General features: G+C 39.6%; 1 protein-coding gene across 1 annotated transcript; it reads right to left on the bottom strand.

Moving 5' to 3' along the window:
- Positions 1-1,978: 1,978 nt before the first annotated feature.
- DDX21 (DExD-box helicase 21) lies at positions 1,979-25,801 on the bottom strand. Its single transcript, XM_082424458.1, has 15 exons — positions 25,663-25,801; positions 23,306-23,755; positions 22,047-22,122; positions 20,765-20,943; positions 19,377-19,494; positions 16,874-17,059; positions 14,830-14,975; positions 13,959-14,108; positions 13,416-13,577; positions 11,392-11,511; positions 10,154-10,227; positions 8,269-8,428; positions 7,341-7,475; positions 5,108-5,152; positions 1,979-4,542 (listed from the first exon to the last, which is right to left on the bottom strand). Exons 1-15 carry the CDS (start codon positions 25,747-25,749, stop codon positions 4,273-4,275), a joined length of 2,358 nt encoding a protein of 785 aa, XP_082280584.1. The 5' UTR covers positions 25,750-25,801; the 3' UTR covers positions 1,979-4,272.
- Between the last annotated feature and the right edge of the window lie 23 nt (positions 25,802-25,824).

A 25,824-nucleotide genomic window follows, 5' to 3' on the forward strand; every position in this document is an offset into this window, starting at 1 on the left:
TTCAGAATGTGGCAGAATCTACAGAACAAATGGGGACTTCCCTGGCAGTCCAGTGGTTGGGACTCTGCCTTCCAATGCAGGGGGTGCGGGTTTGATCCCTGGTCGGGGACCTGGGATCCCACATGCCACTGGGCCAAAAAACCAAAAACATGGAACAGAGGCAATGTTGTAACAAGTTCAATGAAGACTTTAAAAAATTGTCCACATCAAAAAAAAAAAAACCCCAAAAACAAAAAAACTACATATGCACTTATCTTTTTTAATTATTTTTTTTAATAAATTTATTTTTTTTAATTTTTGGCTGCATTGGGTCTTCATTGCTGCGCACGGGCTTTCTCTGGTTGTGGTGAGCAGGGGCTACTCTTCATTGCGGTGCGCAGGCTTCTCATTGCGGTGGCTCCTCTTGTTGCGGAGCACAGGCTCTAGGTGCGTGGGCTTCAGTAGTTGCGGCACGCGGGCTCAGTAGTTGTGGCTCGCGGGCTCTAGAGCGCAGGCTCAGTAGTTGTGGCGCACGGGCTTAGTTGCTCTGCGACATGTGGGATCTTCCTGGACCAGGGATCAAACCCGTGTTCCCTGCATTGGCAGGCAGATTCTTAACCACAGCGCCACCAGGGAAGTCCCTGCACTTATCTTTTGACTCAGCTGTCCCACTCCTAGGAATCTACTCTGAAGATACCCCTCCAACAGTATGTAAATACATACATAACAAGGTTCCTCACTGCAGCATTGCTTGTAATTGAAAAATATTGGAAACAACCTATGTGTCCATACATAATAAGAAAATGGTTGAATAAACTATAGTATACCCACACAATGGAGAATGATGCAGTTGTAAAACAAACAAAGAATAAGATTGCTATGAACTGATGTGATTTCCAGCATATGCTGTTAAGAAAAAAAAGCTCATGGGGCTTCCCTGCTGGCGCAGTGGTTGAGAATCTGCCTGCCAATGCAGGTGTCACGGGTTCGAGCCCTGGTCTGGGAAGATCCCACATGCCGCAGAGCAACTAGGCCCGTGAGCCACAATTACTGAGCCTGTGCGTCTGGAGCCTGTGCTCCGCAACAAGAGAGGCCGCGATAATGAGAGGCCCGCGCAGCATCTATAGGATGGTACCCTTCATGTTAATATCCTCGTTTTGATAATTGTACTATGATTATGGAAAACATTAACACTGGTGGAAACTGAGTGTAGAGTATACACAAACTTTCTGTTCTATTCTTGCAACATTTATGTAAGTCTAAAATTATTTCAAAATAAAATCTTTTCAAGAAATGCAAGTGACCAATAAATGTAAGATGTTAATCCTCGCTCAATTAAAAGACACAAATGAAAACGATGTATTAGTTTGCACCTAGCAAAGTGACAAAAGGAAGCCAACACCTAATGTTAGTGCTGTGGGGAAACAGGTTCTCTCCTAGGCTGTAGGGTAGAAACGTAAACTGGAACTGCTTTGGAGAGCAACTTGCATCAAAATTTAAAATACATTCACTTTGACCCTGCACTCCTACAGTGACAATCAGACAAGTACACAAAGATTACAGAAAGACATTCATTTTAGGGTTGTTTATAATAATGAAAGATAAAATAACACATTCGTACTATGAGATACTATGAGATGGCACAGTCATCAAAAATGGCACAGGGACTTCCCTGGTGGTCCAGTGGTTAAGCCTCTGCATTTCCACTGCAGGGGGTGCCGGTTGGATCCCTGGTCTGATCCCTGGTCGGGGAACTTAAAAAAAAAAAAGGGCACAGATCTGTAAAGGATGCACATACGGAGGGAAAAGCAATTCACAAAATTGAAGGAATGATTCCAGTTTTGTAAACGAATTCCTGGAAGAGATGCTCACAAATATGTTGGATATGTGGTGACTTGCTTGTTTTTTCTATGTTTGGATTTTTACACCCATCACTTACTATGTTTAAAACAAAAATTTCAAGCTTCAATTTTAGGGAAAAAGTCACCAAAAACATAAATAGTAAATACTAACTTTATTATGGCATAAAGCTGTATTTTTATACATTAACTCAATTTTACAGTAAAACACTTTATGTATAACTGTAAGGAAACTGCTGCACAGATAGTTCCAACATAAAAATTGGTATTTTAAAAGTTCATTGAATTGTTTGATACATAAATTAGAAAATATTTTCTCTGTAGAAAATAGTAAAAATGCTAACATTTCCCAGGCTAACACAACAAGCCCATTTAAACCGTACAGTAGCTGAATTATACATTTATAAATATGGTTTGAATTCTGGGATCCAGGAGAAACTTTAGCTTCATTTACTAAAACAGCCATGTTGTCCTAAGTTGTGTAAAGTGAAATTCCCATTAATCTTCCCCCTTACTCTTGATTTATGCCTGATTATTTCTTCCTAAAGGACAGGTATACTGTCCTTTTAATCTACTTGATAAAGTAACCCATTCTTACCCAAACTTAAATGTTTTGGTTGTTATTTAAGTATGCTCAGTATCTCAGCCAAACCAGAATCTAATAAAACATGATCCACAAGGCACGAGTTGTTGGTCCTCAAATACCTACCTCTCCTTGACTCCCTCTGGCTTGATGGGAAACCACGAGGAGGTCAAGCGATAAAATTGTCAGGTGGATCAAGGAATAAAAGCCAAGAGAATTTGAGAACAGAGAAACATCCAGTCAGGATGCAAGGACAGAATGAAGTCCAAATAGAAAAAGGATGCTGCCTCAAGAATCAAGGAGGTGAGTTGGCTACCTAAGCCCCTTACTGCAAAGGTGACTAAGAAGCAGTTGGATATAAAGACCCAGCCAGAGAAACCAGTGCCTAGAAAGATTTCAGTTGTTCAAAATAATTAAATGAAAACAAGACAGGCCATGTATTTGAACTCCTCCTGTCATAGTTTATTTCCTGAGATTCCCAATACAGAACTTCTAGGGATTAAGGCAAGAAGACAATGTTACTCTAAGCTCCTGCACAAGGTTTCCCAGAGAAATAATACTCGAGACCTCAGAGCAATATCGGGCCAGGGGCTATATTAAGTTCTTCAGTTCCCTCAAAGTAACAACTTAAAAATAACCATATAGAGTTTGTCTTAAAAGGAAGTCTCTAGGTAGCTGCAATCTATCAACAGAGTAGCAGTCTAATAAAAAGAAAGAGATCCTATACGTGGCTATAGGAACTAGGCCTTGAGAAACTAAATTGGATCATTCTACCTAAAATTCCCAGCTTGCCCATTAGAAGTTAAACTCTAGTAACATTAATGACCCATTAAGTTTTCACCATTAGAAGAATGCTTTATCCCACACCTTCACTTGTTCTTTTCTTTGCTCTCAATACATGTTTCCTTCTTGCATGTGGAATATATTTTCAGTGGGTTTTTTTCTCTTCAGCCATGCAAATCTCTGCCCCCTACTCCTTTAGTTCCTCCTTGGTAAACAATGTTAATCTTCCAACAGGAAGTGGAGTATGTTATCATCAAGCACCATTTATCCCGTCTCCTCACTTATGAAGAAAGTTACTGGGCCATGCTATACACTTGGAATTCCTTAAGGATACTTGCTTTCTAGTAAAATACTTCTATATGTACATATATATTTTTTAAAAATCTGTGAAGAATTCATTGAAGCATGAATCACCTTATATTGAGAAGCTAATAATGTATCAAAATGCACATAACAATGGCTAATCTATATACTATCTCCTATCAAATGTATCACCATCTCCAAATCTAGAGCATATGCTGGCATAAACTGTGTTACATCCCAGCTGAGTTTGAATCCTGCTTCAAAACATTGCCCAGTGTTAATTCTCAGAAGATACATTATAGGACCATAGGAGTAAATGTTAGGCAAGTGGCTGAGGAATACCAATTACAGAACAAAGCCTTGAGTGCTCAAAGTGCTTCTCCAGAAACTGCTGCGTTCCCCATGGTAATTAGGAAGGACACTATTAAGAGACACCTCTAAGTATAAAGACAGGTCAACTTCACAAGTATCAGCAGATACATGCTTGATTTTATCTTATAATCTATAGACACTGCATTAGAATATGTAATGAATTCACACACCTTTTCCAAAGGAATACCCCATACAGAACTAGCAACAAAGTTATAAATGACAATGATCAGACGAAATAATTTAGATGAAGTTTGTCTCTCTGGAAGAGATGGGGACTGGGCAAGTGGTCAGGAAGGAAATACAATGTGCTTTTAACTTTGTATGAAAAATAATGTTCAGTTTCCTGTTGCCGAACACAGTTCTGTTTTTGCCACATAAATCCTCTACTTCAAATTACTGTCCGAATGCTTTACTAAAACTCCGCTTCTGGCCTTTGTTTTGGAATCTGTTACTTTTGTTGCCACCTCCTGATCGCTGTCCTCTGAAGCTTCTATTTCTTTCTCGCTGTCCCCTGAGACCTCGATTGCCTTCCCGCTGTCCCCTGAAGCTTCTGTTTCCTTCCCGCTGTCCCCTGAAGCTTCGATATCCTTCCCGCGGTCCTTCTAGCTCTGGTTGCTCTGTGGCCACAGAAAGCTGCCAGCGCCGTGAATCATGCCATTTTTCCTGTTTGAGAGATGGTTTCATTTTTACCTGCTTTGATTTTTACTGAATTCGGTTTAAAAAGGCATAAGAAAGATAACATTTTTTCCTTTTTTCTAAAGAAAAACTTGACTGATAACCTAAGTGCTTAAAAGATCACTGGTCAAAAATAAAAATAAGTTTCACTATGAGACATACCCTCATCATTTATTCAATTCAATTACTACAGGGTATCCACAGCTGTCAGGTAGTAAAACATATAAATATACCACTTGCAAACGCATTTCTCACAGCAGTACGGAATAAAGATATAGCAATTAAAAATGTCATGTAACATACACGGGGTTTGTGAAAAAAGCTGGATATTGTTCACAATGCTGTAGAAAGGAAAAAAGGAAAACAGGCAGGCTGAATAAGAAAAATATTAGTATAAATAGGGTAGGAGAAAAAAAATACTAAAATATAATTCCTAATTATTTTTAGTAAAGGGACTAGAGCTATTGTTTCCCTTTCTATTATTCTACATTTTAAATAATAAATATTTTACCGTTTAGATATGTTAACTTCAAAATCTAAGAGAAAAGAATACCTGTACTTCTGTTACTGATGCAGTAGGGATATCAAAGCAAACACCCTAGAAATCAAAACAAATGCCAGTTAATCCACACTTTGACAAGAATTATAAAATGCACCTTAAATGATACTCCAAAAGACCAGGTATTATGTAAAAAAAACAACCCAAACAAACCAGGTATCCATTTTAGATAAACTTTAGACCAAGCCCCAACACATAATACCTCCCCAAAGCACAATAATGAAAAGCCAGGGATATTAAAAAAAAGGACTCAAAACTACTTAGAACTGACTAGAGATCATTCTTGGCTTTCACACTGTGCTAATCCTCATGGAGCTATTAGCTACATTTTATAGCTGAGGAAACAGAGGCTTGGAGAGGCTAACTCACTTGTCTAAGGCCCCAAAGCTGGTAAGAGCAGTTTTTAAAAGTCTGGTCAGTATGGCTCTTAAATAAAACCTATGGTCTAAAAACATTAAAATACACTGCCTTCCATCAGAAAGACTGAACTAGTAAGGATGACCTAACTAAAAGCAGAAAAATAAATGATCTTATATTGTTTTCTATGTTTATAATTCAGCCTCCTATGAAAAGAGTTTAAAAATTAAATACTTTACAGGACACTAGCTTCGATAACAAGCAGTGCCATCATCTCCAATAAAGGCCTCAATATCCGGTCGGCGAACTAAGATCCTGCAAGTTGCGGGGTGCAGACAAAAAAAAAAAAAAAAAAAAATCCTCCTGTTTCTTGGCGTCCACAAAATAATCAAACTCCCCCGGCAACTGACACAGGCACTCCTCTCCCCTGGCTGTCTTTAATTACAACATTTTGAGGAACATCCCTTCCACCCAACAATTTACCCAATTATAACCACAGGTAGCATCAGGTACTGATGCCATTCGTGGGAATCTTCATTCACATATTTACTAAGTACTCAATACCAGGCACTCATTGCAGTACAGAGACGTCTAGAAAACAGTTTTGGCCCTTGACTCAGCCACAGTGTTCCTGAGGCTGTCAGTCAGTAAGCAAGCACAGCAAGGCAAAACTTACATGAATAAAGCTATGCCTTAAGAACTGTTAGGTAGATGTAGAGGTGCCCCCAACTCTGCCATTCGGCCAGGGGAAGCTTCAAAAAGACTTAAGACCATATGTATAACTGATTCACTTTGTTATAAAGCAGAAACTAACACACCATTGTAAAGCAATAATACTCCAAAAAAGATGTTAAAAAAAAAAAAAAAAGATTTAAGACCAATTCATGAAGGATACCATGGAGATAAGAAATACTATAGAAACAGTGGATTGAGCATAAGGATGAAAGAAAGCAAGATGTACTTGGGCATTGTTGGGAGTGGAGGGCACTGGTGGTGAGGAGACAGAGATGAAGTTGGTCAGGAGGACAGAAGCCAGCTCCATGTGAAAGTTGGGACTTTATCCCATAGATTATGTGGAGTTGCTTAAGGAGGTGAACAACATGGTCAGACAAGCAATGAGCTGAAGATAAACCTGATAAGGTTCACAAGCCAGTAGTTCTCCAAGTATAGTCCATGCAACCCTGGAACCATGAGATTTTTTTTGGGAGGGAGGGTTCCACAAAGTCAAAAATATTTTTATAATACTAAAATGTTCTGTCCTTTTCACTCTCTTTAAGGGTAGAGAGGAGTTTACCAGACACATTACACGTGATATTGCTCTGATGACTAACAGAAAATGATATTCTTACGCTTTATTAGAATTTCAGTCTTAATTTCTAATACTCTAAATATCAATAGATATAACCCATCTAAACAAAAGCTTTTTGGTGTCCCCAACATTTGTTAAGAATGTAAAGAGGTCCTAAGACCAAAATGTTTTGAGAATTTCTGTGCTAGTCTATGCCATTAACTGAGAGCAGGAGTCAGAAGAAGGAACACCAGGTTTGGAAGGCAAGATTTTAAATTTTGAATTCAAAGTTTGTATTAAGGTGCTTAATAATCCCGATCTGGGTGGAGATGTCAGGGAAGCAGCTGGATCTTCATGTCTGGCACTTCATGCAGATGGTTCAGGTTACAGCTACACAGAGGGTAGCGGTCAATGACTAAGCGGCAACTGAGGGTCATGGATGACGATGCCCAGAGAAGACTAGATAGAGAGTGAAAACGTGCAGCATCCCCATAGAACAGGGAGAAGCTACTGTACAGTGTTTTATTGCCAGCATGAAGCTAATGAACCAAGGCGAGGTCACAAAAGAAGCCCCAGCCTTACCTGCTTTCCTTTGAGAAAGACCATTCCCTTCACTTTGGAATCAATACCCTCACCCAGTTGCTCTTTAAGTTCTTTCCAAGCATAACTAATATTTGGCATTTCAATTGAGCACTGCAAGATCATGGTCACAAAGCCCTATGGAAGAAAGGGGAACAAAATTAAAGTCTCAGAAACAAACATAAGTGATAAGCACTTGTCCTCATGTTTCTGAAATATTTATGGGAAAGCTCTTCCTAAAAGCATACCCCTCCCACCCCACCATTTTAGTACAAGTAAAACTGGGGAACTCTTGAGTAAGATTGGTGGACTGTGCTAGTGTTGGTATCCAGACTGTGATAGTACACGTCTGCAAAATGTCACCACTGGGGGAAACCGGCAAAGTGTACAAGGAATCTCTCTGTATTAACTCTTAAAACTGCATATGAACCTACAATTATCTCAAAAATTTCAACTTAAAAAAAAAAAAAGAAAAGCACCACCTTCTTAAGTTTCTAGGTATGCTGGCTAAATGTATCATATGAACTTATGTGTCCACATGATTGGGTTTTTTTAGGATGAAAAAACTTGACATATAATTCACATACCATAAAATTTGCCATTTTAATGTATACGATTCAGGGGTTTTTAGTATATTCACAAGATTTGCAATCATCACCACTATCTTAAATTCCAGAACATGTCACTATCCACACCCCCCCAAACACAAAAACCCACATCCCCGTTAGCAGTCACTGCCATTCCCTCCTCTAAGGAGACACTGCAACTGCAACCACTAATCTACTTTCTGTCCCTACGGATTTGTGTTTTTATGTATATATCTCAACCTTCATGAAAAAGTTAAAACAACTGGGAAGTTTCAACGGAACACTTTTGAATCCTGCTCAAACTCTAAATTATAAAGTGTCAGGAATTTGACAGGGACCCTTACCACATCTGAGTTGATCAAGGAGCGCTGGTCGACTGACGTGGCACCTGAAATATGGGCCAGGGCTGCTGCCAGGGCTTCCACGGCTCCCTTCTCCTCGATCAGCTTCTCAGCTGACTGCTTGAAGTGACCAATCGCAGTGGGAGGCACAGAATCCAAAAGCCTGTGGTTTGAGAATATATTTATTAGGAGAAATGACAGAAGTGGACAGATTTCATTTTCAAGACAACATCATCTCAAGATAAATCAATATCTTTGAAACCAAATCTTGCATATGTCTAACATTTTGATGCAGTGTATAATACTTAGCATTTCTTTTGATCATGAACCCTCCCTGTCTATTTTTTAAATAAGCATCTCACATATTTATAACAGTAATTGTGGAAAGCACTCTAAAAATGTTGCTCAGACTCTGGTTCTGAAGCAGGGGATGTAGCTCACCACCTGGAAACATTTGGAAAACAGTCGGAACCTTTTTGGTTTTCATAATACCAACGTCACTCACCTCCCAGGAATACACTGCACAACCAGGGATGCTAAACAGCTAAATATCCTTGCAAATCAAAAAAATGGGCAGAAGACCTAAATAGATACTTCTCCACAGAAGGCATATGCATGGCCAACAGGCACATGAACAAATGCTCAACACTGCCAATTACTAGAGAAATGCAAATCAAAACTACAATGAGGTATCACCTCACAGTGGTCAGAAGGGCCATCATCAAAAAGTTTATAAACAATAAATGCTGGAGAGGGTGTGGAGAAAAGGGAACCCTCCTACACTGTTCGTGGGAATGTAAATTGGTACAGACACTGTGGAAAACAGTACAAAGGCTCCTTAAAAAACTAAAAATAGAAGTACCATATGATAGTTCCCACTGCTGGGCATATATCTGGAGAAAACTCTAATTCAAAAAGATACATGCACCCTAATGTTCATAGCAGCACTATTCACAATAGCCAAGACATGGAAACAAGCTAAGTGTCCAGCAACAGATGACTGGATAAAGATGTGGTACGTACATAAATGGAATTTCACTCAGCCATAAAAAAGAATGAAATATTGCCATTTGCAGCAACGTGAACAGACCCAGAGATTATCATACAAATTAAGCCACACAAAGACAAATATATCACTTATATGTGGAATCTAAAAAGTAACGCAAATGAACCTATTTACAAAACAGAAATAGACTCACAGACATAGAAAACAAACATGGTTACCAAAGGTGAAGGCTGGGGGTGGGGAGTGAGGGGTAGAAAGAATAAACTAGGAGTATGGAATTAACAGATACATACTACTATACATAAAATAAACAACAAAGATTTGCTATATGGCACGGGGAACTATGTTCAATGTCTTGTAATAACCTGTAATGGAAAAGAAATCTGCAAAATTATACACACACACACAAAAAACTGAATCACTTTGCTATATACCTGAAACTAATATTGTAAATCAACTATAGTTCAATAAAAAATAAAATAATTACAGATTCTTCAACTTGTAGGACAATTGCACAAAATAATTTTCTTGCCCCCATGCCAGTAGCACCTCCAATGATACTCTTAATCTAATCCTCACCATCTAGACATTTACCATAACTTTTTCCTACACGATATGTAAGGTACAGTTACTTAAAATGCCCAAGACAAACCAAACTATTAATAGTGGTTTCCTCTGGTGAACAGGATTGGGTAGGAATGAGTAGAAACAAGAGTTTTTGTTTTCTAAGCACAGCCTATTTTTTTAACAAGCAGGTTATCAATTTTTAAAACAATGAATAAATAAAACAAATTTTAAAAGGCTAAATCTCATTATTGCACAAAAACATGTAATAAATAGAGCAAGCACTAAAACAGACCATAGCAGTGGTAGGGAACATACCTGATGGCATCTTTGCTAGAAGCTTTTATTATCTCTGTTGCAGAAGGAACACCTATTCGCTTAAATTTAATTCCCTATAAGAAAATGAACCATAACTTAACGTACAATGAGGCCATCAATTGTTTCCATTGAGATTAGTATTCCCCCAATTTTTTAATATTTACCAAACATATTTGTTACATACTTAAAAGATAAACTTTTTATCTTGGAAAGGTTTTAAGTTTATAGAAAAGTTGCAAAGATAGCACAGAGTTCTTGTCTACCTGCACCTATTACTTTGTTATTACTTTGGTACATTTGTCATAGCTAAGAAACCAACATTGCTACGTTACTATTAACTGAACTCCAGAGTTCATTAGAATTTCACTAGTTTTTCCACTAATATCCTTTTCCTATTGATATTTGACCCAGGACACCACATTACATTTAGTCAACATGTCTTCTTAGTCTAATCTGTGGTAATTTGTCTTTCCTTGGTTTTCAAGACCTTGATGGTTTTAAGGTGTGCTGGTCAGGTATTCTGTAGAATGCCCCTCAATTTGTGAACATCAGTTTTTTACATCCTTAGACTGCGGTTATGGATTTGGGGGGAAGATGACTGGTTTCATTACATCATATCAGGGGCACCTGCTTATCCCTGATGTTGACCATGATCACCTGGCCAGGTAGTGTTCACCTGCTTTCTGCCCTGGAAAGTCCTCCCCCATGACCCTACTCCGCTCTTTGTAAGCAAGTCACTAAGTACCGTCCACTGACGGTGAAGCAGGGAGATTAAGCTCCACCTCCCAAAGGAAGTACCAGCATAAGAATTCCCTTACAAAATTCTTCTGTAAAGAAAATCAATGTCTTCTTTCCCATTTAAAAATTTATCCTTTTAACATATTCTCATCTTCTTGGTTTTCAAGCAATTCCTATAACCCCCTAAATCTACACTTAAGTATTTCTGGTGCGTTCACAGTGTATCTGAAAACTGTCTGAAAACCGCCTCTCAAACATAAAAAAGATCTCTTGTCATTATAAATATGAAGACAAAACCACTGCTTTCAAATGCAAAGTATTTAAAATGGGCTGTATATCACAGGACAATATATAAAACACATATCTAACAACAAGCTTTCAGTCATGGCCATGTGCTAGAAATAAAAATAATTTCAAGTTAATAAAAACTGAATAAAGAGACCAAAGACTGACTTTAAAACTCAACGTTTGCTGAATGAAGGCTTAGAAAACAGTTTTACCGCTTTCTGCTCCACTTGGGCTAACTGATACTCTTCCTTGTGCTGATAAAAGCAGATGCAAATCCCAGTCCTTCCGGCTCTGCCTGTTCGCCCAGAACGATGAATGTAGGACTCCACATCCTATTGAAGAGAATATGTCAGTGACAGTGAACAACAAAGAGAGACATAGACCTGAGCAGCCTAGGCAGAGGCAAGTGTGGTGGTTATAGACCAGGGCTGGGTGAGGCTCCCAAGCACTTCAATTTAAATTAAAGAACTGTAGGGACTTCCCTGGTGGCGCAGTGGTTAAGAATCCGCCTGCCAATGCAGGGGACATGGGTTCAAGCCCTGGTCCGGGAAGATCCCACATGCTGCGGAGCAACTAAGCCCATGTGCCACAACTACTGAGCCTGCACTCTAGAGCCCACGAGCCACAACTACTGAGCCCACGAGCCACAACTACTGAAGCCCATGCACCTAGAGCCCGTGCTCCGCAACAAGAGAAGCCACCGCAATGAGCAGCCTGCGCACCGCAAGGAAGAGTAGCCCCCGCTCGCCACAACTAGAGAAAAGCCTGCGCGCAGCCACGAAGACCCAAGGCAGCCAAAAATAAAAATTAATTAATTAAAGAACTATAAAAAATTTTTTAAAACCTCTAGAAGAGTGGCCCCTATCCTGTGGGTAAATCTGCAAAAAGCATTATCTAAATAGTGCTGTCCAACAGAATCTTATATGTAATTTTAATAGTCAACTTTCTAATAATCACACTAAAAAGTTTTAAAAAGTTAATTTTATTATTATTTAACCCAATATATCCAAAAGTTTATCATTTCAGTATGCTACCTCTACAAAACAAGTTATCAATGAAATATTACACGTTCTTTTTCTGTAAGTCTTCAAAATCCACTGTGCATAATAAAGTTTGAAATTTTTAAAACTCCACTGTATATTTTATACTTACAGCACACACGTCAATTCAGACGAGCTGCCTTTCAAGTGCCAAACAGCCCCATGTGGCTGTGGCCACCATACTGGACAGCACAGGTATACAGGCTATTTAAACAAGTTGATGGCACACACGTACGGGACTTCCTTTACAAGAAACAGTGGCTTCGCAGTAATGTATTTATCCATCACTGTGAACAACGTTAATCCTGAGGGATTTGCCAAATTTGGGGGTAATGGGGTATTCACACTTGAAGTGATGGGAACAAGTTCCCTCAGACTAACTTATATGTAAGTGAAGCATTGTCCACACCATATAAACTATGCTTCAGGGCCCTCTTTAGGCAGTTCCCATCATATACAGACCCAAGCAGTCTTAACTACAGAGGCTGTTAACTACAGGCCTTTTCTCCCTTCTCTGTCCTCTAGCTCACAAGTTTATCTACCCTACCACCACCCCGTCTAAGTCTTACCTATCTTCAAAGTCCAGTTCAAAATTGCACTACCCCCACCCATGCAGCCTTTCGGGACTCCCTCTGACCAGAAACTATCTTGCCAACCTCCGGCCACTCACCGCACTTCCCCTCAACTGTCAGTTCTGAGGAGGTTCATTTTATTTTATTTTATTTTATTTATTTATTCATTCATTTATTTAATTTTTGGCTGCGATTGGTCTTCGTTGCTGCGTGGGCTTTTCTCTAGTTGCGGCGAGCGGGGGCTACTCTTCACTGTGGTGTGCAGGCTTACTGCTGTGGCTTCTCTTGTTGCACAGCATGGGCTCCAGGCGTACGGGCTTCAGCAGTTATGGCTCACGGGCTCCAGAGCACAGGCTCAGCAGTTGTGGCGCACGGGCCCAGTTGCTCCTGGCACATGGGATCCTCCCGGACCAGGGCTTGAACCCGTCTCCTGCATTGGCAGGCGGACTTTCAACCACTGTGCCACCAGGAAAGCCCCAAGAGGTTCATTTTAAAATCACCCTTAGCAACATAACACCCAAGAGAAAGCTATTACTAATCACGGGAAAAGAAGAGATATAACTTCCAATTTGTTTTAGCACCCAAAAGAAACAACAAAGTAAAATCTAAGTGTAAAACACTTACCTTTGGTGGAGAACTCTGTACAACCAGATCAACCTCGGGGATGTCTAACCCACGTGCAGCGACATTGGTTGCAACCAAAACTCCAAAATCACCATTTCTAAAACCCTTCAGGGTGATTTCCCTTTGCTTCTGTGGAATGTCTCCGTGTAATGACTGGGCATCCTGCCAAAGAAATAAGCTCATTTAAGAATACCAGATCCTACAATACAGGTACTTTTAAAATCACCAATTAGGCCTATAAAGACATTCATATTTTGATGACACTTCTGCTGAAAATAGTACAAAGGGGAAAACGTGCCTTACATGGACAAGGCTTAAATTTCCAACCCTTGGTCATGAAATCAACTGTATCCAACTATACTTACAAGATAAAGAACACCAAATATGAGTGATCAAACCTACTTTGTCAGGGTAACGTTGGGTTTAAGCTACGCTTTCTTCATCTGTGAGATGAGATGGGCAGATCGGATGAGCGCTAAGATGTATACTCTATTAATTGAAAGATGCTTTCTCCCTAAAAGGGAAGAGAGGGGAAGGACCAACCTGCCTTATGGACACATTCTGTGACAACTCCTGGGCTTCTTTCTTGGTTTCACAGAAGATGATAGTGCGCCCTTGGTAACCACTGTACACTCGGATCACGTCCCCAATAACTGCTGCCCTTTGAGTCCAGTGGCACTTGACAGCCAGATGCTTAGGAAAGAAGGAAAAAAAGATTATTTAGTAAAGCCTAGCTGGAATCTAAACTCACCTGCTCAACCCTAATGATACTAGAAGCAATTGTTTAAGCCTGACTAGAGCAAAGTTCTGCCACCACTGTTTAGAGGAAAAAACTAAACCACTAAAGAAGAGAGCCCTTCCCCTTTCTCCAAAGAGCATCTGGCTTCTTTATCCATTTTCTGACCTAATACAGGTAATGTAGGAAAAGAAATACCATTCCCTAGATTGCTACAGGAAACCAAATAACTGACAGGAGAAAAGCCTCTGTGTTTTGTCCTTTCATCCACTTAAAAATGCAGTCAGTAGTCAGTTTCCGTACAGGTCTATTCCTTGGGTGCAACGAATTCACCTAGGTACCAGACCCTAAGATAAAAACAGCTTCAACATAAACACTAGGACTCTCTGCTGCCCTCTAGTGTATAAACTCTAGATGTAATGTCGTCACTCTGCTTAACTCATTCAGACAGATTTAGGTTTCAAAAGATTCTGCAATCAGGCTACCAGATGATGAAATTTAGAAAACACAGACACCATATACAACTCAAACAGAAATATAACTTCACATGGCTTTTCACATGGATTTAGTATTTATTTGGAAAAGAAGTCTGTTCTTGCCAGTCTTAATACTATCCGACAGGTAAAAAAAATTATATACAAGTTATTACTAATGCCAGCAACTGAATGAATCATTTACCTCTACAGTTATTGCCGTTTTCTGGGTCTTTTTACCAATCAGGTCCACTTGTTCATATGTAGATTTCATGTATTTCTTCGCAACATTATAAACCCAATGAGGGCAAGTTGCAGAAAAAAGCAATGTTTGGGGATTGTCTTCTGAATCTTTGCAGGAAAAAAAAAGGCAGTATGAATAAGTCAAACAAGCCTACACAGTATTTCACCTCACCCAATTCTTCCAGGGTCCATCAGCATTCTACAGAAAACACTTGAGGCCAAGCGAGGCATCGAGGACACAAAAATGCAAGACACGGGCTTCCCTGGTGGCGCAGTGGTTAAGAATCCGCCTGCCAATGCAGGGGACATGGGTCAGATCCCTGGTCCGGGAAGATCCCACATGCCGCGGAGCAACTAAGCCCGTGCGGCACAACTACTGAGCCTGTGCTCTAGAGCCCACAAGCCACAACTACTGAGCCCGCATGCCACAACTACTGTAGCCTGCGTGCCTAGAGCCCGTGCTCTACAAGAGAAGCCACTGCAATGAGAAGCCGCACACCACAATGAAGAGTAGCGCCCGCTCGCCATAACTAGAGAAAGCCCACACACAGCAACGAAGACCCAACACAGCCAAAAATAAATAAATAAATTTAAAAAAAAAAGCAAGACACGGAGGTACCCAATGGGCAAAGAAATGCTGCCTAAATAATTTATGTAATGGATCCTTGAAACACCCAGAGTACTTTCTCAAGTTGTTTTGCTCTCTAACCATTGGCATATATGAACCATGAGGGAAATCTGTCCTTTATGAGACCTATTAAGTGGAAAACAATTAATCAAGCCCAGTAACCACTTTAAATCACTAAATAATCTACAATAAACACCAGAACAGATTTTATACTCATCTATACTCCCTAGCATTTCCTCAACACTTTAAGGTTAGAATTCTAGTCCATTCATCCTTTGAGGTCAGGTACTAAAAATAGCTCCCCAACCCCAATTTTTTTTTAGTTTGCTCTTAGAATACCATTGCATTTTCATATATTTCAAATGGCAGCGTAACTGACAGAACCCTTCTGGAGAGCAAGCTGACAAAGTATATTGAAGAACATGAACTATTTATACCTTGCAATTCAGTAATTTCAATTCTGGAAATCTATCCTTAAGAACTGATGCCAAATACTGATTTTTTTTTTGTTTTTTTTATAAATTTATTTTTTATTTTTATTTTTGGCTGCTTTGGGTCTTCGTTGCTGTGTGTGGGCTTCCTCTGGTTGCAGCGAGCAGGGGCTACTCTTCTCTGCTGCGCGGCTTCTCATTGCAGTGGCTTCTCTTGTTGCGGAACATAGGCTCTAGGTGTGTGGGCTTCAGAAGTTGTGGCACATGGGCTCAGTAGTTGTGGCACGTGAGCTCTAGAGCGCAGGATCAGTATTTGTGGTGCACGGGCTTAGTTGCTCCACAGCATATGGGCTCTTCCCGAGCCAGGGCTCGAATCCGTGTCCCCTGCATTGGCAGGTGGATTCTTAACCACTGCACCACCAGGGAAGCCCCCAAATACTGATGCTTGAAGAAAGCTGTCTACATAAAAATGTCTGCAAGCAGATTTATATTATGTAAAACTTAAAATATGTAGACGGATTAATTCATGGCACGAACAGTTCAGAGTTTTATATGCACAGTAAGATTACAGTTAACCCACACACATGACACAATAGCACAAATCAGGAAGAAATAAACGAAAAGCAAAGTATACTAACCTGGTTTCTTTTATTTTCCCTATTGTAATTATATGCAGTTGATGGGAAAAAAAATTTTTTTTGGCTGCACTGAGCGGCATATGGGATCTTAGTTCCCCGACCAGGGTTCAAACCCATGTCCCCTGCATTGGAAGCGCAGTCTTAACCACTGGACCACCAGGGAAGTCCTGGAAATTTTTTTTAATTTAAGTTTTCCTGAATAAAATAAGCCACCTGCCAACTTCCTAAGGCTTCATTTAACTTTCAGGAGATAGTTAATCACCACCCTTCCTCCAATCCCTTATACCAGTTCTTGAATGTGGAGTTTACCTTTCTTGTATGCCACACATAAAATCTCTTCCACTTGATCAGCAAAGCCCATGTCCAACATCTGGTCAACTTCATCCAGGACAACATGCTTAAGTTTGGTGAGATCTAGCTTGCCGTTCTGCAGGTGGTCTTTGATACGACCTGGTGTCCCAACCAGGATATCAATCCCATTCCGCATGCGTTCAACTATAAAGAACACCAATGATAAAATATGCTGGATTTTTAATTCCTTTTATTAATCTGGGATACCAAATTAGATATATTTTTATTCTAAAATATTAACTACAAGTACAAGGTAATACGTTAACTACTGAAGATAAAGACGCTCGAGGCACTCCTTGACCTACTGGGGAAACATGTAAGAAGTGACAGTCCAGTGTATTACATGACAAAACAGAAAAATGCACCAGTGGGGGATGGTAGCACCAGGAAAGAATTGATTTCCTTTGCTGGAGGAAGGTATCAAGATTTCACAAAGTGAAAATAAGAATCTTAAAAAAAATGGGAACTTTCTATAAGGTAAGCAGGTATAGGGAGAATGACAAGATAGAAGGGCAAAAATTCCAAGAAGGTACAGAGATGTTCAGAAAAATGGAGTTCAATATAACTAGGATGAGATGGTAATGATACAACTTTCTATTGGGTTGCTACTGCAGTCAAGAAATCTACTGCTAGGGAGGATTACTGGACTGAATGTCAATATTATGACATAGTATGAGTGTGTTTCGTGTTTGGTAATTGCAATCATTGTTGCTTTTGTTGTGGTCATCCATTTACAATGCTTGGTGTCAGTTTATTTATCTCTTGTAAAAATAATATACAGTGTGTGTGTGTGTGTGTGAGTTGTGAGCAAAAAACAAAAAAAAAAGTTTGTTTGTATAAGGATTACAATTTAAGTATAAATTAGAACAATTTAAATCAGGGGACCTAATTACCGCTCCTTACCATAAAAAGAAATGAAATCGTTTAAAAGTTAAAAAGAAATTATTGTTTCCAGACCTATGTATTATATGAAGCAGAAAGAACAAATGGAATAGTAACTTTACATATTATTATAAAACCTAAGAATAAAAAGGAAATAGCCCATTCACCACATACTGGATTTAATAAGAAAAGGCAAGAATAAAGCAAGTAATACTTTGACACACCATGAGCTAAATTTTTAGATAATATACACGTTATTATAATAAAAGTTTTTTATAATAAAAAAAAAAAAGAGATCTACTGCTAGGCACTCTACTTACCCAGTTTCATCCTCACAACACCACTGCAGGGTGAGTTTAGCAACCCTATTTTATACATGAACAAACTAAAGTGCAAAAAAATCAAGCAACTTGAACTGAAAAATCACAGTTACTCTATGAGCAGAGTTTAGATTCACACCCAGGCCGTTCTGATGCCAAAGCCTATGTTAGTTCCACCAAAGCTGAAAAGAGATAATCACAAGCCTTGTGTGCCAATATTAAGACTTCTATTTTTACCTTTTCATATTATTTTTTAATTTTTATTTTATATTGGAGTATAGTTGATTTACAATGTTGTTTTAGTATCAGGTGTATAGCAAAGTGATTCAGTTATACATATACATATATCTATTCTTTTTCAGATTCTTTTCCCATATAGGTTATTATAGGGTATTGAGTAGAGTTCCCTGTGCTATATAGTAGGTTCTTATTGATTATCTATTTTATATATAGTAGTGTGTACATGTTAATCCCAACCTCCTGATTTATTCACCCCCTTACCTTTCCCCTTTGGAAACCATAAGTTTGTTTTCTGTCTGGGAGTCTGTTTCTGTTTTGTAAATAAGTTCATTTGTATCATTTTTTAAGATTCCATATATAAGTGATATCATGTGATATTTGTCTTTGTCTGTCTTACTTCACTTAGTATGACAATCTCTAGTTGCATCCATGTTGCTGCAAACGGCATTCATTCTTTTTTATGGCTAAGTAGTATTCCATTGTATATATCCACATCTTCTTTACCCATTCACCTGTCCAATGCTAAGGCTTTTAAAATGCTTAAATCCCTTCCCAAATTACATATCTAATCTACAAAATAAAGCTTCAAGGTCTTGAACTGGGAAGTAATGGAATAGTATAGCAGGTGCTACAAGATTTGGCCCTCAAGACCAGAGAAAAGAAAGCCTGTCTACAACAAAAAGAGGCAGAGACCCAAGGTCCTTGACAGATAAAAGAATAACCTTGAATTCTGACTTTCTAGTTCCTGGACTCTGTCCTCTTGGGCTCAGTAAAGTACCATTGCAGCCTTTAGACAAACACAGATAAATAATACAAAAGTCCTAAGAACCGCATACAGGATTTGATACATCATCATGTAGGACCATGTACTTGACCATCTTTAAACAATAATCACAAAAGAAAACCACCATAAATGACTAGATCAGGTAGGTAAAGCCAGATGTCAAGGTCAGAAGAAATCCAATCAGGGCACCCAACAGTAGATGGCATTTTCCTTCCCTCACAGTGGATTTACTTACTTTGTCCTCCGTAGGGAGTTCCACCATAAAAACAAGCCACTGCCAGCTTTTTTGTGACGTCACTGAAGTCTCTGCTTACTTGACTTGCCAACTCCCTTGTGGGTGTAAGAACCAGTACCTGAAAAGGAAAAACTAATAATGGAATCCTAAGTATTATGCAGCATTTGTTCCTTAACAAATCTGGAATGCACCAGGAGGTTCAACTCATCCTAATAATTATTTTCAAAACATCTATTATGTGCATTGCAATATACTGTGGTGTGGGAGAATAGTAAATATAATATGGTTTCTGACAAATCTACCCACTAAAAAAGCTTGTGATCTTACCAATCAAAAGAGAAATTGGTACTCAAATTTATGGTGCTCTAGGATGGTTGCACACAGCAAGCTGGAGGAATTGGGATAAGTTTCATGGAGCTGCTAGTACTTAAGGAACAGCATTCCAAGAAAAGAACAACTTGAGCGAGGAGTAATACTGCTGATGATAATATCAGCTAATATTTGAGCTTTTACTATGTGTCAGGAGCTACTAAATGCTTAATATGCATTATTTTTATTTAATTCTCACAACATGTTACCTACAACTGCACTGTTCAATTGTATTATAATACCTACAATAACATACAACAGATCTTTAAAACCAAAAGGCAAGCCTGGATTTAAATTTGGGTAGCCAGGCTACAAAACCTAGAGTCTGAACCTCTGCACTACAGTGAATCCGAAGTAGAATGGAAGTCAGAAGAGTAAGGCAGGGCCAACATGGTGAGGGGCTTTGAATCCTACAGCGGTTAACAGGACACACAACACACAACCACTACAGATCCTCAAATAGGCTAACAACATGAAACAAATATGATTTAAGAACAACTTAGTATATCCATCCAACAGATATTTACTGAAGTGAACATCCACTATGTGCCAGGCACTATTCCAGGTGCTAGAATAATTCGTTTGTTTACTGCTGTTGTAACTGTAGATAAATACAACAGTAAACAAATCTATTAATTAGGACAACATGGCCTCGTCACCTCTGATACCCCTCCTATTCAGACATCTCTATTAAAAATGCTTTCTCCATTTTAGGCAAAACCTGACCAAACCTGTGAGCCCCAGGGACATCTAAGAGTCTGAAAGAAATATGCGAGCATTAATAATAAAGGTGACCACAACCATGGGGGCAGATTACAATATTTAAATATATAAGGTTTGTGGTCAACAGTCTTAAAAGAATTATCCTGGTTTACCTTCAGATAAAGATCTCCAGCAAATACCAGAAAAAGGCCTTAAGGAGAACCCAATAAAAAACAATAGGGTAGGTAAACGATGCTCAAACAATGACTCTTCCTGTGCAGATTTGGAACCCCTAAGGACTGCTTAAAGATATTTACCTGAGGGGCACGGCCTCTCTTCCGGTCTTGCAGCTCTCCCTGAAGTCTCTCAACCAAAGGGATAGCAAAGGAGAATGTCTTCCCAGTTCCTGTCCGTGCCTGTGCGATCAAGTCCTTCCCACTATAGACGTGGTGAAACGTCTTTGCTTGTATTGGAAACAGGAAGGTCACCCCACGGGCTGTGAACAAATGAAGCACGTTATCTGACACTGCAATTCTTGAAGTCCCAGCCATACTGGAGAATGAAAGCATAGCCGCGCTTCTGGTCCTGCAGAATTATGGAATTCTACATTCTGGTCACATCTACAAAGTCAAGTTCAAATATATTCTGGCAAGAATCTGCTTTGAAGAAAAGATATCAATAAACTTTAAAGCACCAAATTATAGTAAATACTTATTATCTTAAGAGATTAAGCCCCTTGTCACAAAATCTCATCCAAAGGCCAGTATAAGCCTGAAAATCAGGTGCTTTGTTGTCTGACTGCCACACCTGATTCAGAAAACACCTAAGTTGAGCATCTGTGACTTCCTACCTGGTTCACAGGCACTATGCTAAGATGAGTTCTGAGTCAGGCTGGTATCATTAACCTAGAGATGCCTCAAGAAGTGGAAGAAGGTAAAATAGAAAATACCGGGCTTCCCTGGTGGCGCAGTGGTTAAGAATCCGCCTGCCAATGCAGGAGACACGGGTTCGAGCCCTGGCCTGGGAAGATCCCACATGCCGTGGAGCAACTAGGCCCGAGAGCCACAACTACTGAGCCTGCACTCTAGAGCCCGCAAGCCACAACTACTGAACCTACGTGCCACAACTAGTGAAGCCTGTGCGCCTAGAGCCCGTGCTCCACAGCAAGAGAAGCCACAACAATGAGAAGCCCGCGCACCGCAATGAAGAGTAGCTCCCGCTCGCCACAACTAGAGAAAGCCCAGGCGCAGCAACGAAGGCCCAACACAGCCAAAAAAAAAATCTTAAAAAACAAATTTAAAAAAAAAGAATTAAAAAAAAAAAAAAAAACCAACATGGTATCAATTGTTTAATTTCACCAGCACTATGAGTCATTACACTTCTGAATATACATATTGTATTGAATAAATTTTAATCACTCTAAGAGGCAGCAAAGGCCATCACTAGTTTAGTCCTATTCCAAATATACAGATCTACTTCATTATATGGTTGCATATATCATCCTCCAATAAGAACATGCCCCAGTTCATTTCAACAAAAACAGTGGAGTGCTTCCAAATAATATGTTCTAACATTATACAATATTTCCAAGAACATTACCTTTGAGAAGTTTAATAGTTTCTTCAGATATGGGAAAATTAGAGAAAGCTCCTTCTTTTTGCTCCACAGTTATCTCCTGTCAAGTAAAGGGCCACAGAAAGAAATCAATAACTTTACCCCTACAAGCTAAATACAGAAAGCCTTCTGAGAAAAACTATTCTAAAATATCTCTTCTAAATCAATTCTAAAACATCTCTTCTAAATCAACCAAAAAGACACAAAAACTTTGGTAGGTAAATCAAGATCTGAAAAGGAAACAGATCATAGTAATATGTAAAACCCTAACAAAAAAAAAGTTTGTAGCAAATACATAGAGCACATATATACCATGTGTAGCTAGTGAAGGCAGATTCAGTCTTGACTAAGAACTTTTCCACAATCATTCCAAACGAACAATACACTGTTGACCAGGTTATTAACCCCTTCCCATAGCAACATCTTTCATATATACATCCATAGAAAATAAGGAACAAATATTTATGACAAAATGATCACATTGGCACTATTCGATTGTAAACGATCTGAATGCTCAACAGAGGAATAATTAAGTGAATTTCTAAACATTTATATGATGTATTATGTAACCATTTAAAATATTTAATATTTAAAAGTGGGAAAAATGCCTATATAAAAATATAGGCAAGATAGGAAAAGGCAAACTACAATATTGCATATAGTACAATCATAATCTGATTTTTAAAAAAGCTGTATATATTTTTTATAATCAGGAAAAATTTTTAAATGCTGATCATGACCTACAGCAAAGAGAAAATTATTTATTAGATTTAGGATTTTTCTTTGATGACTGAGTTTCTGAAAGACAGCAGTATTAGCTTCCAAAGGGACATTTAAGTATCTTATTCAACTCAAGTTACTTAATGGCCTATACAAAAAGACTTACGCAATCAAGCAAGCACCTTTTCAGTGGTTCCACTTAATCATGATTTATTAGGTGAAACCCCTCAGATGGAAACTGGAGCATATTTGCATAACCATATCCCTCCTGTTGATTTCTGACTTGCAAATAAGCAGACCATGTGTGGAGAGAAGACCTTCTCAAAACTTAAACAGATCTGCTCAGTTGCAAAGGACGCATTCTAACACTGCAGTTTTTAAGATGAAGTCTCACCCTGCAGCTCAATGCAGTGCTGACACATCAAATTTCCTCCCATTATTAAATAATTCGTTTAATAATTACGTACTTATTTACCTGAAACAACATCGAAAGTTACATTCTACATATTAAAATGCCACTTTACCTGCTCTAACTCACTGTTACTTTCTTCACTGGCAGCTTCCTTGGAGTTGGAGTCAGGTCCAGAATGAGGGAATCCATTCTTCAGGTTGGGGCTTTTCTCTCCAATTTCTCCATTCATTTCTTTTTCTTTCTTCATCTTCTTGGACTTAGGCGCACCCAAGTCGTCCTCAGAAGGCTCCTCATTTTTTATTAGTTTTTTCGTTTTAGGAGAAACAACTGTCTTTTCACAGGGCTCCTTTGACTTTTTCGCCCTTTTGGTTTTAGGAGATATAATGTCATCTTGAGATGGCTCCTCTTTCTTTTTTGCCTTTTTGGATTTAGGAGAACTCATGTCAGCCTCAGAAGGCCCTGCTTTCTTTTTAACCTTTTTAGCTTTGGGGGAAATCGTTTCTTCCTTTTCTTCTGCTGCCTCTTCAGTCTTATTAGATTTTGGCTTCTCTTTCTTACCTTTCTAAAAAATTAATAAAGACAATACAAACAATGAACAAAACATTGATACACTTGTATAATATATCGATTCTGCATTAATTCAAGATCACATAATTATGAAGAATACAATTTGGGGGCATTTTTCGACATGTGTACTTTCACTTTGCCGTAAGGCAAAAATCAAACGGTATGTTTTTTAATACCATTTCTTGGCTATATGGAAAGAAGAATATATCAATAACTTCATTAGCTTGGAAAAGAACGCGCTTCTTGGTAACTATTCAATTCATGGTGGTCGAACAAGTTGTAAAGTCAATTTTTCACATGGGACTCGGAGTGGCTCAAGGGATGCTCCAACATTATTGTAAACTACACACACTATAGGAAGTGATCAAGAACAATTTAACTTAATTCTGGTAGAGTAATAAGACCATGTATACCCACAGACAGATGGTGTTAAGCAGATTTCTTTCTCTGCTAGAATTCCTCTACAAGTAAGACAGGAATTCATAACATCTGCCTTGTTAATCTCACAAACGCAAATAAATTTACATAAAGACATGTTATGAACCAGAAAGTTATAAAAACCCACAGTCTATCACCCCATGTGTAAAAATGGTGTACCTAATTTAAAGGGAAAAACAAAGAGCACAAGTTACAAGAAAACGGAATGGGTGAAACCTCAAAACCAAACCAGATTACGGCTCCTACTTGAAATGTCTGACCCTCTCCAATTTTTCATATTTCTGAAAACGTAATATTACTGAAAACGTGTTTTACCCTCTGTTAAGACCTCTGTGGCAGAGCCTCAGGCCAATTCCTGAAGTATGGGGACTATTACATTGAGCTACTATTACAGTCTGCCTCCATGAAACTTCAGGCCTGGCCTCTGCTCTTAAAATCATGGATGAACGATAATCTCTCCCATATGACCCATCCTTCAGACATCTGAAAAACAATCTGGTCCACCCCATCCCACGACTTCAATTCTTTCATCCCTTGGTTCCACCAATGAGTGGATTTCCAATCCCGGTGGTCTCCTTTGGAATACAATGGAGTATGTTGGGCATGTCCCTTCTAATTTCAGCATCTCACAACCGAACACGTTGACTAATGCAAGGCAGGTAAAACCAAGACCACTTCCTCCCCACCTGTGGGGACAAGTCTGTGCTACCTCGGCTTCCTACAACAGCAAAATATTCCTTGCCAGAAACAGCAAGGAAAGAAAATTCTGAGTCCCGTATAACACAAGTTCAGGGACAATCTTTGTTCTCACTGACCTTATCTCAGAACACAGACTCAGTCACAAGTTAAGTCTCTATCTAAGGAAGTAACAGCAAGGAGGCAGACAGCTATCGAGGTAACTTAAGACTACCGCACACTGGCGGCCTATATAAAAAATATGGTGTGCAGTTATCACCACAACCTGTCTACATTTCCACGGGAAATACGACCAATAAACCTTAAGAGGAACTGAACTACTTTATCGTCTAAGGGCCGCTTCCCAGAAAACTGTACTCCCACTACTAGGGTAAAAAAAATGTCACCGCGGCCGCCGCCCACGTGTGCGGATGGCTTTATGCTCTCGCCAGTTTAGTCGAAAGCCAGTAGGTCTGAGTCTGGGCCAAAACGTGGGGCCTAACCATGACGGCCCTACTCTGTGCACCGGGTGCGGGACGCCCAGATTCAGGGACCACGTGGGACACCCGGCCCGCTCTCCAGTTCCGATCCGCCCAGACCTCTGGGCAGCGCGCCCATCGGCCGCGGAGAGCACCGACCACCCCCGGGCGCCCCTTGGCCGAAACTCACGCGGGTCTCGGGACGAGCCGGGTCCGCGCGGCGCGCCACGCGCCCCCAGCCCGGGCCCCTCCTCTTCGCGGCCGGCCCCCCGTCCTGTCTTGCCCCAAGTCCCTCGGCCCCCGGCGGTACCTTCTCATTTTGCTTTCGCGGCATCTCCACTTTCGCCATGGCCGTGTCCGACTCCAAATCCGCCTCACTAAGAAGTTTCCCCGGCATCACTCAGGACAAGCAGAACAGGCCGACCGCTCTCGTCTACCGCGTGGAGAGGAAGAGAATGCCCAGCTTTCTCTT

The sequence above is a fragment of the Balaenoptera physalus genome (genome assembly GCF_965194825.1).
Source record: "Balaenoptera physalus genome assembly, chromosome: 14".
Lineage (NCBI taxonomy): Eukaryota > Metazoa > Chordata > Mammalia > Artiodactyla > Balaenopteridae > Balaenoptera > Balaenoptera physalus.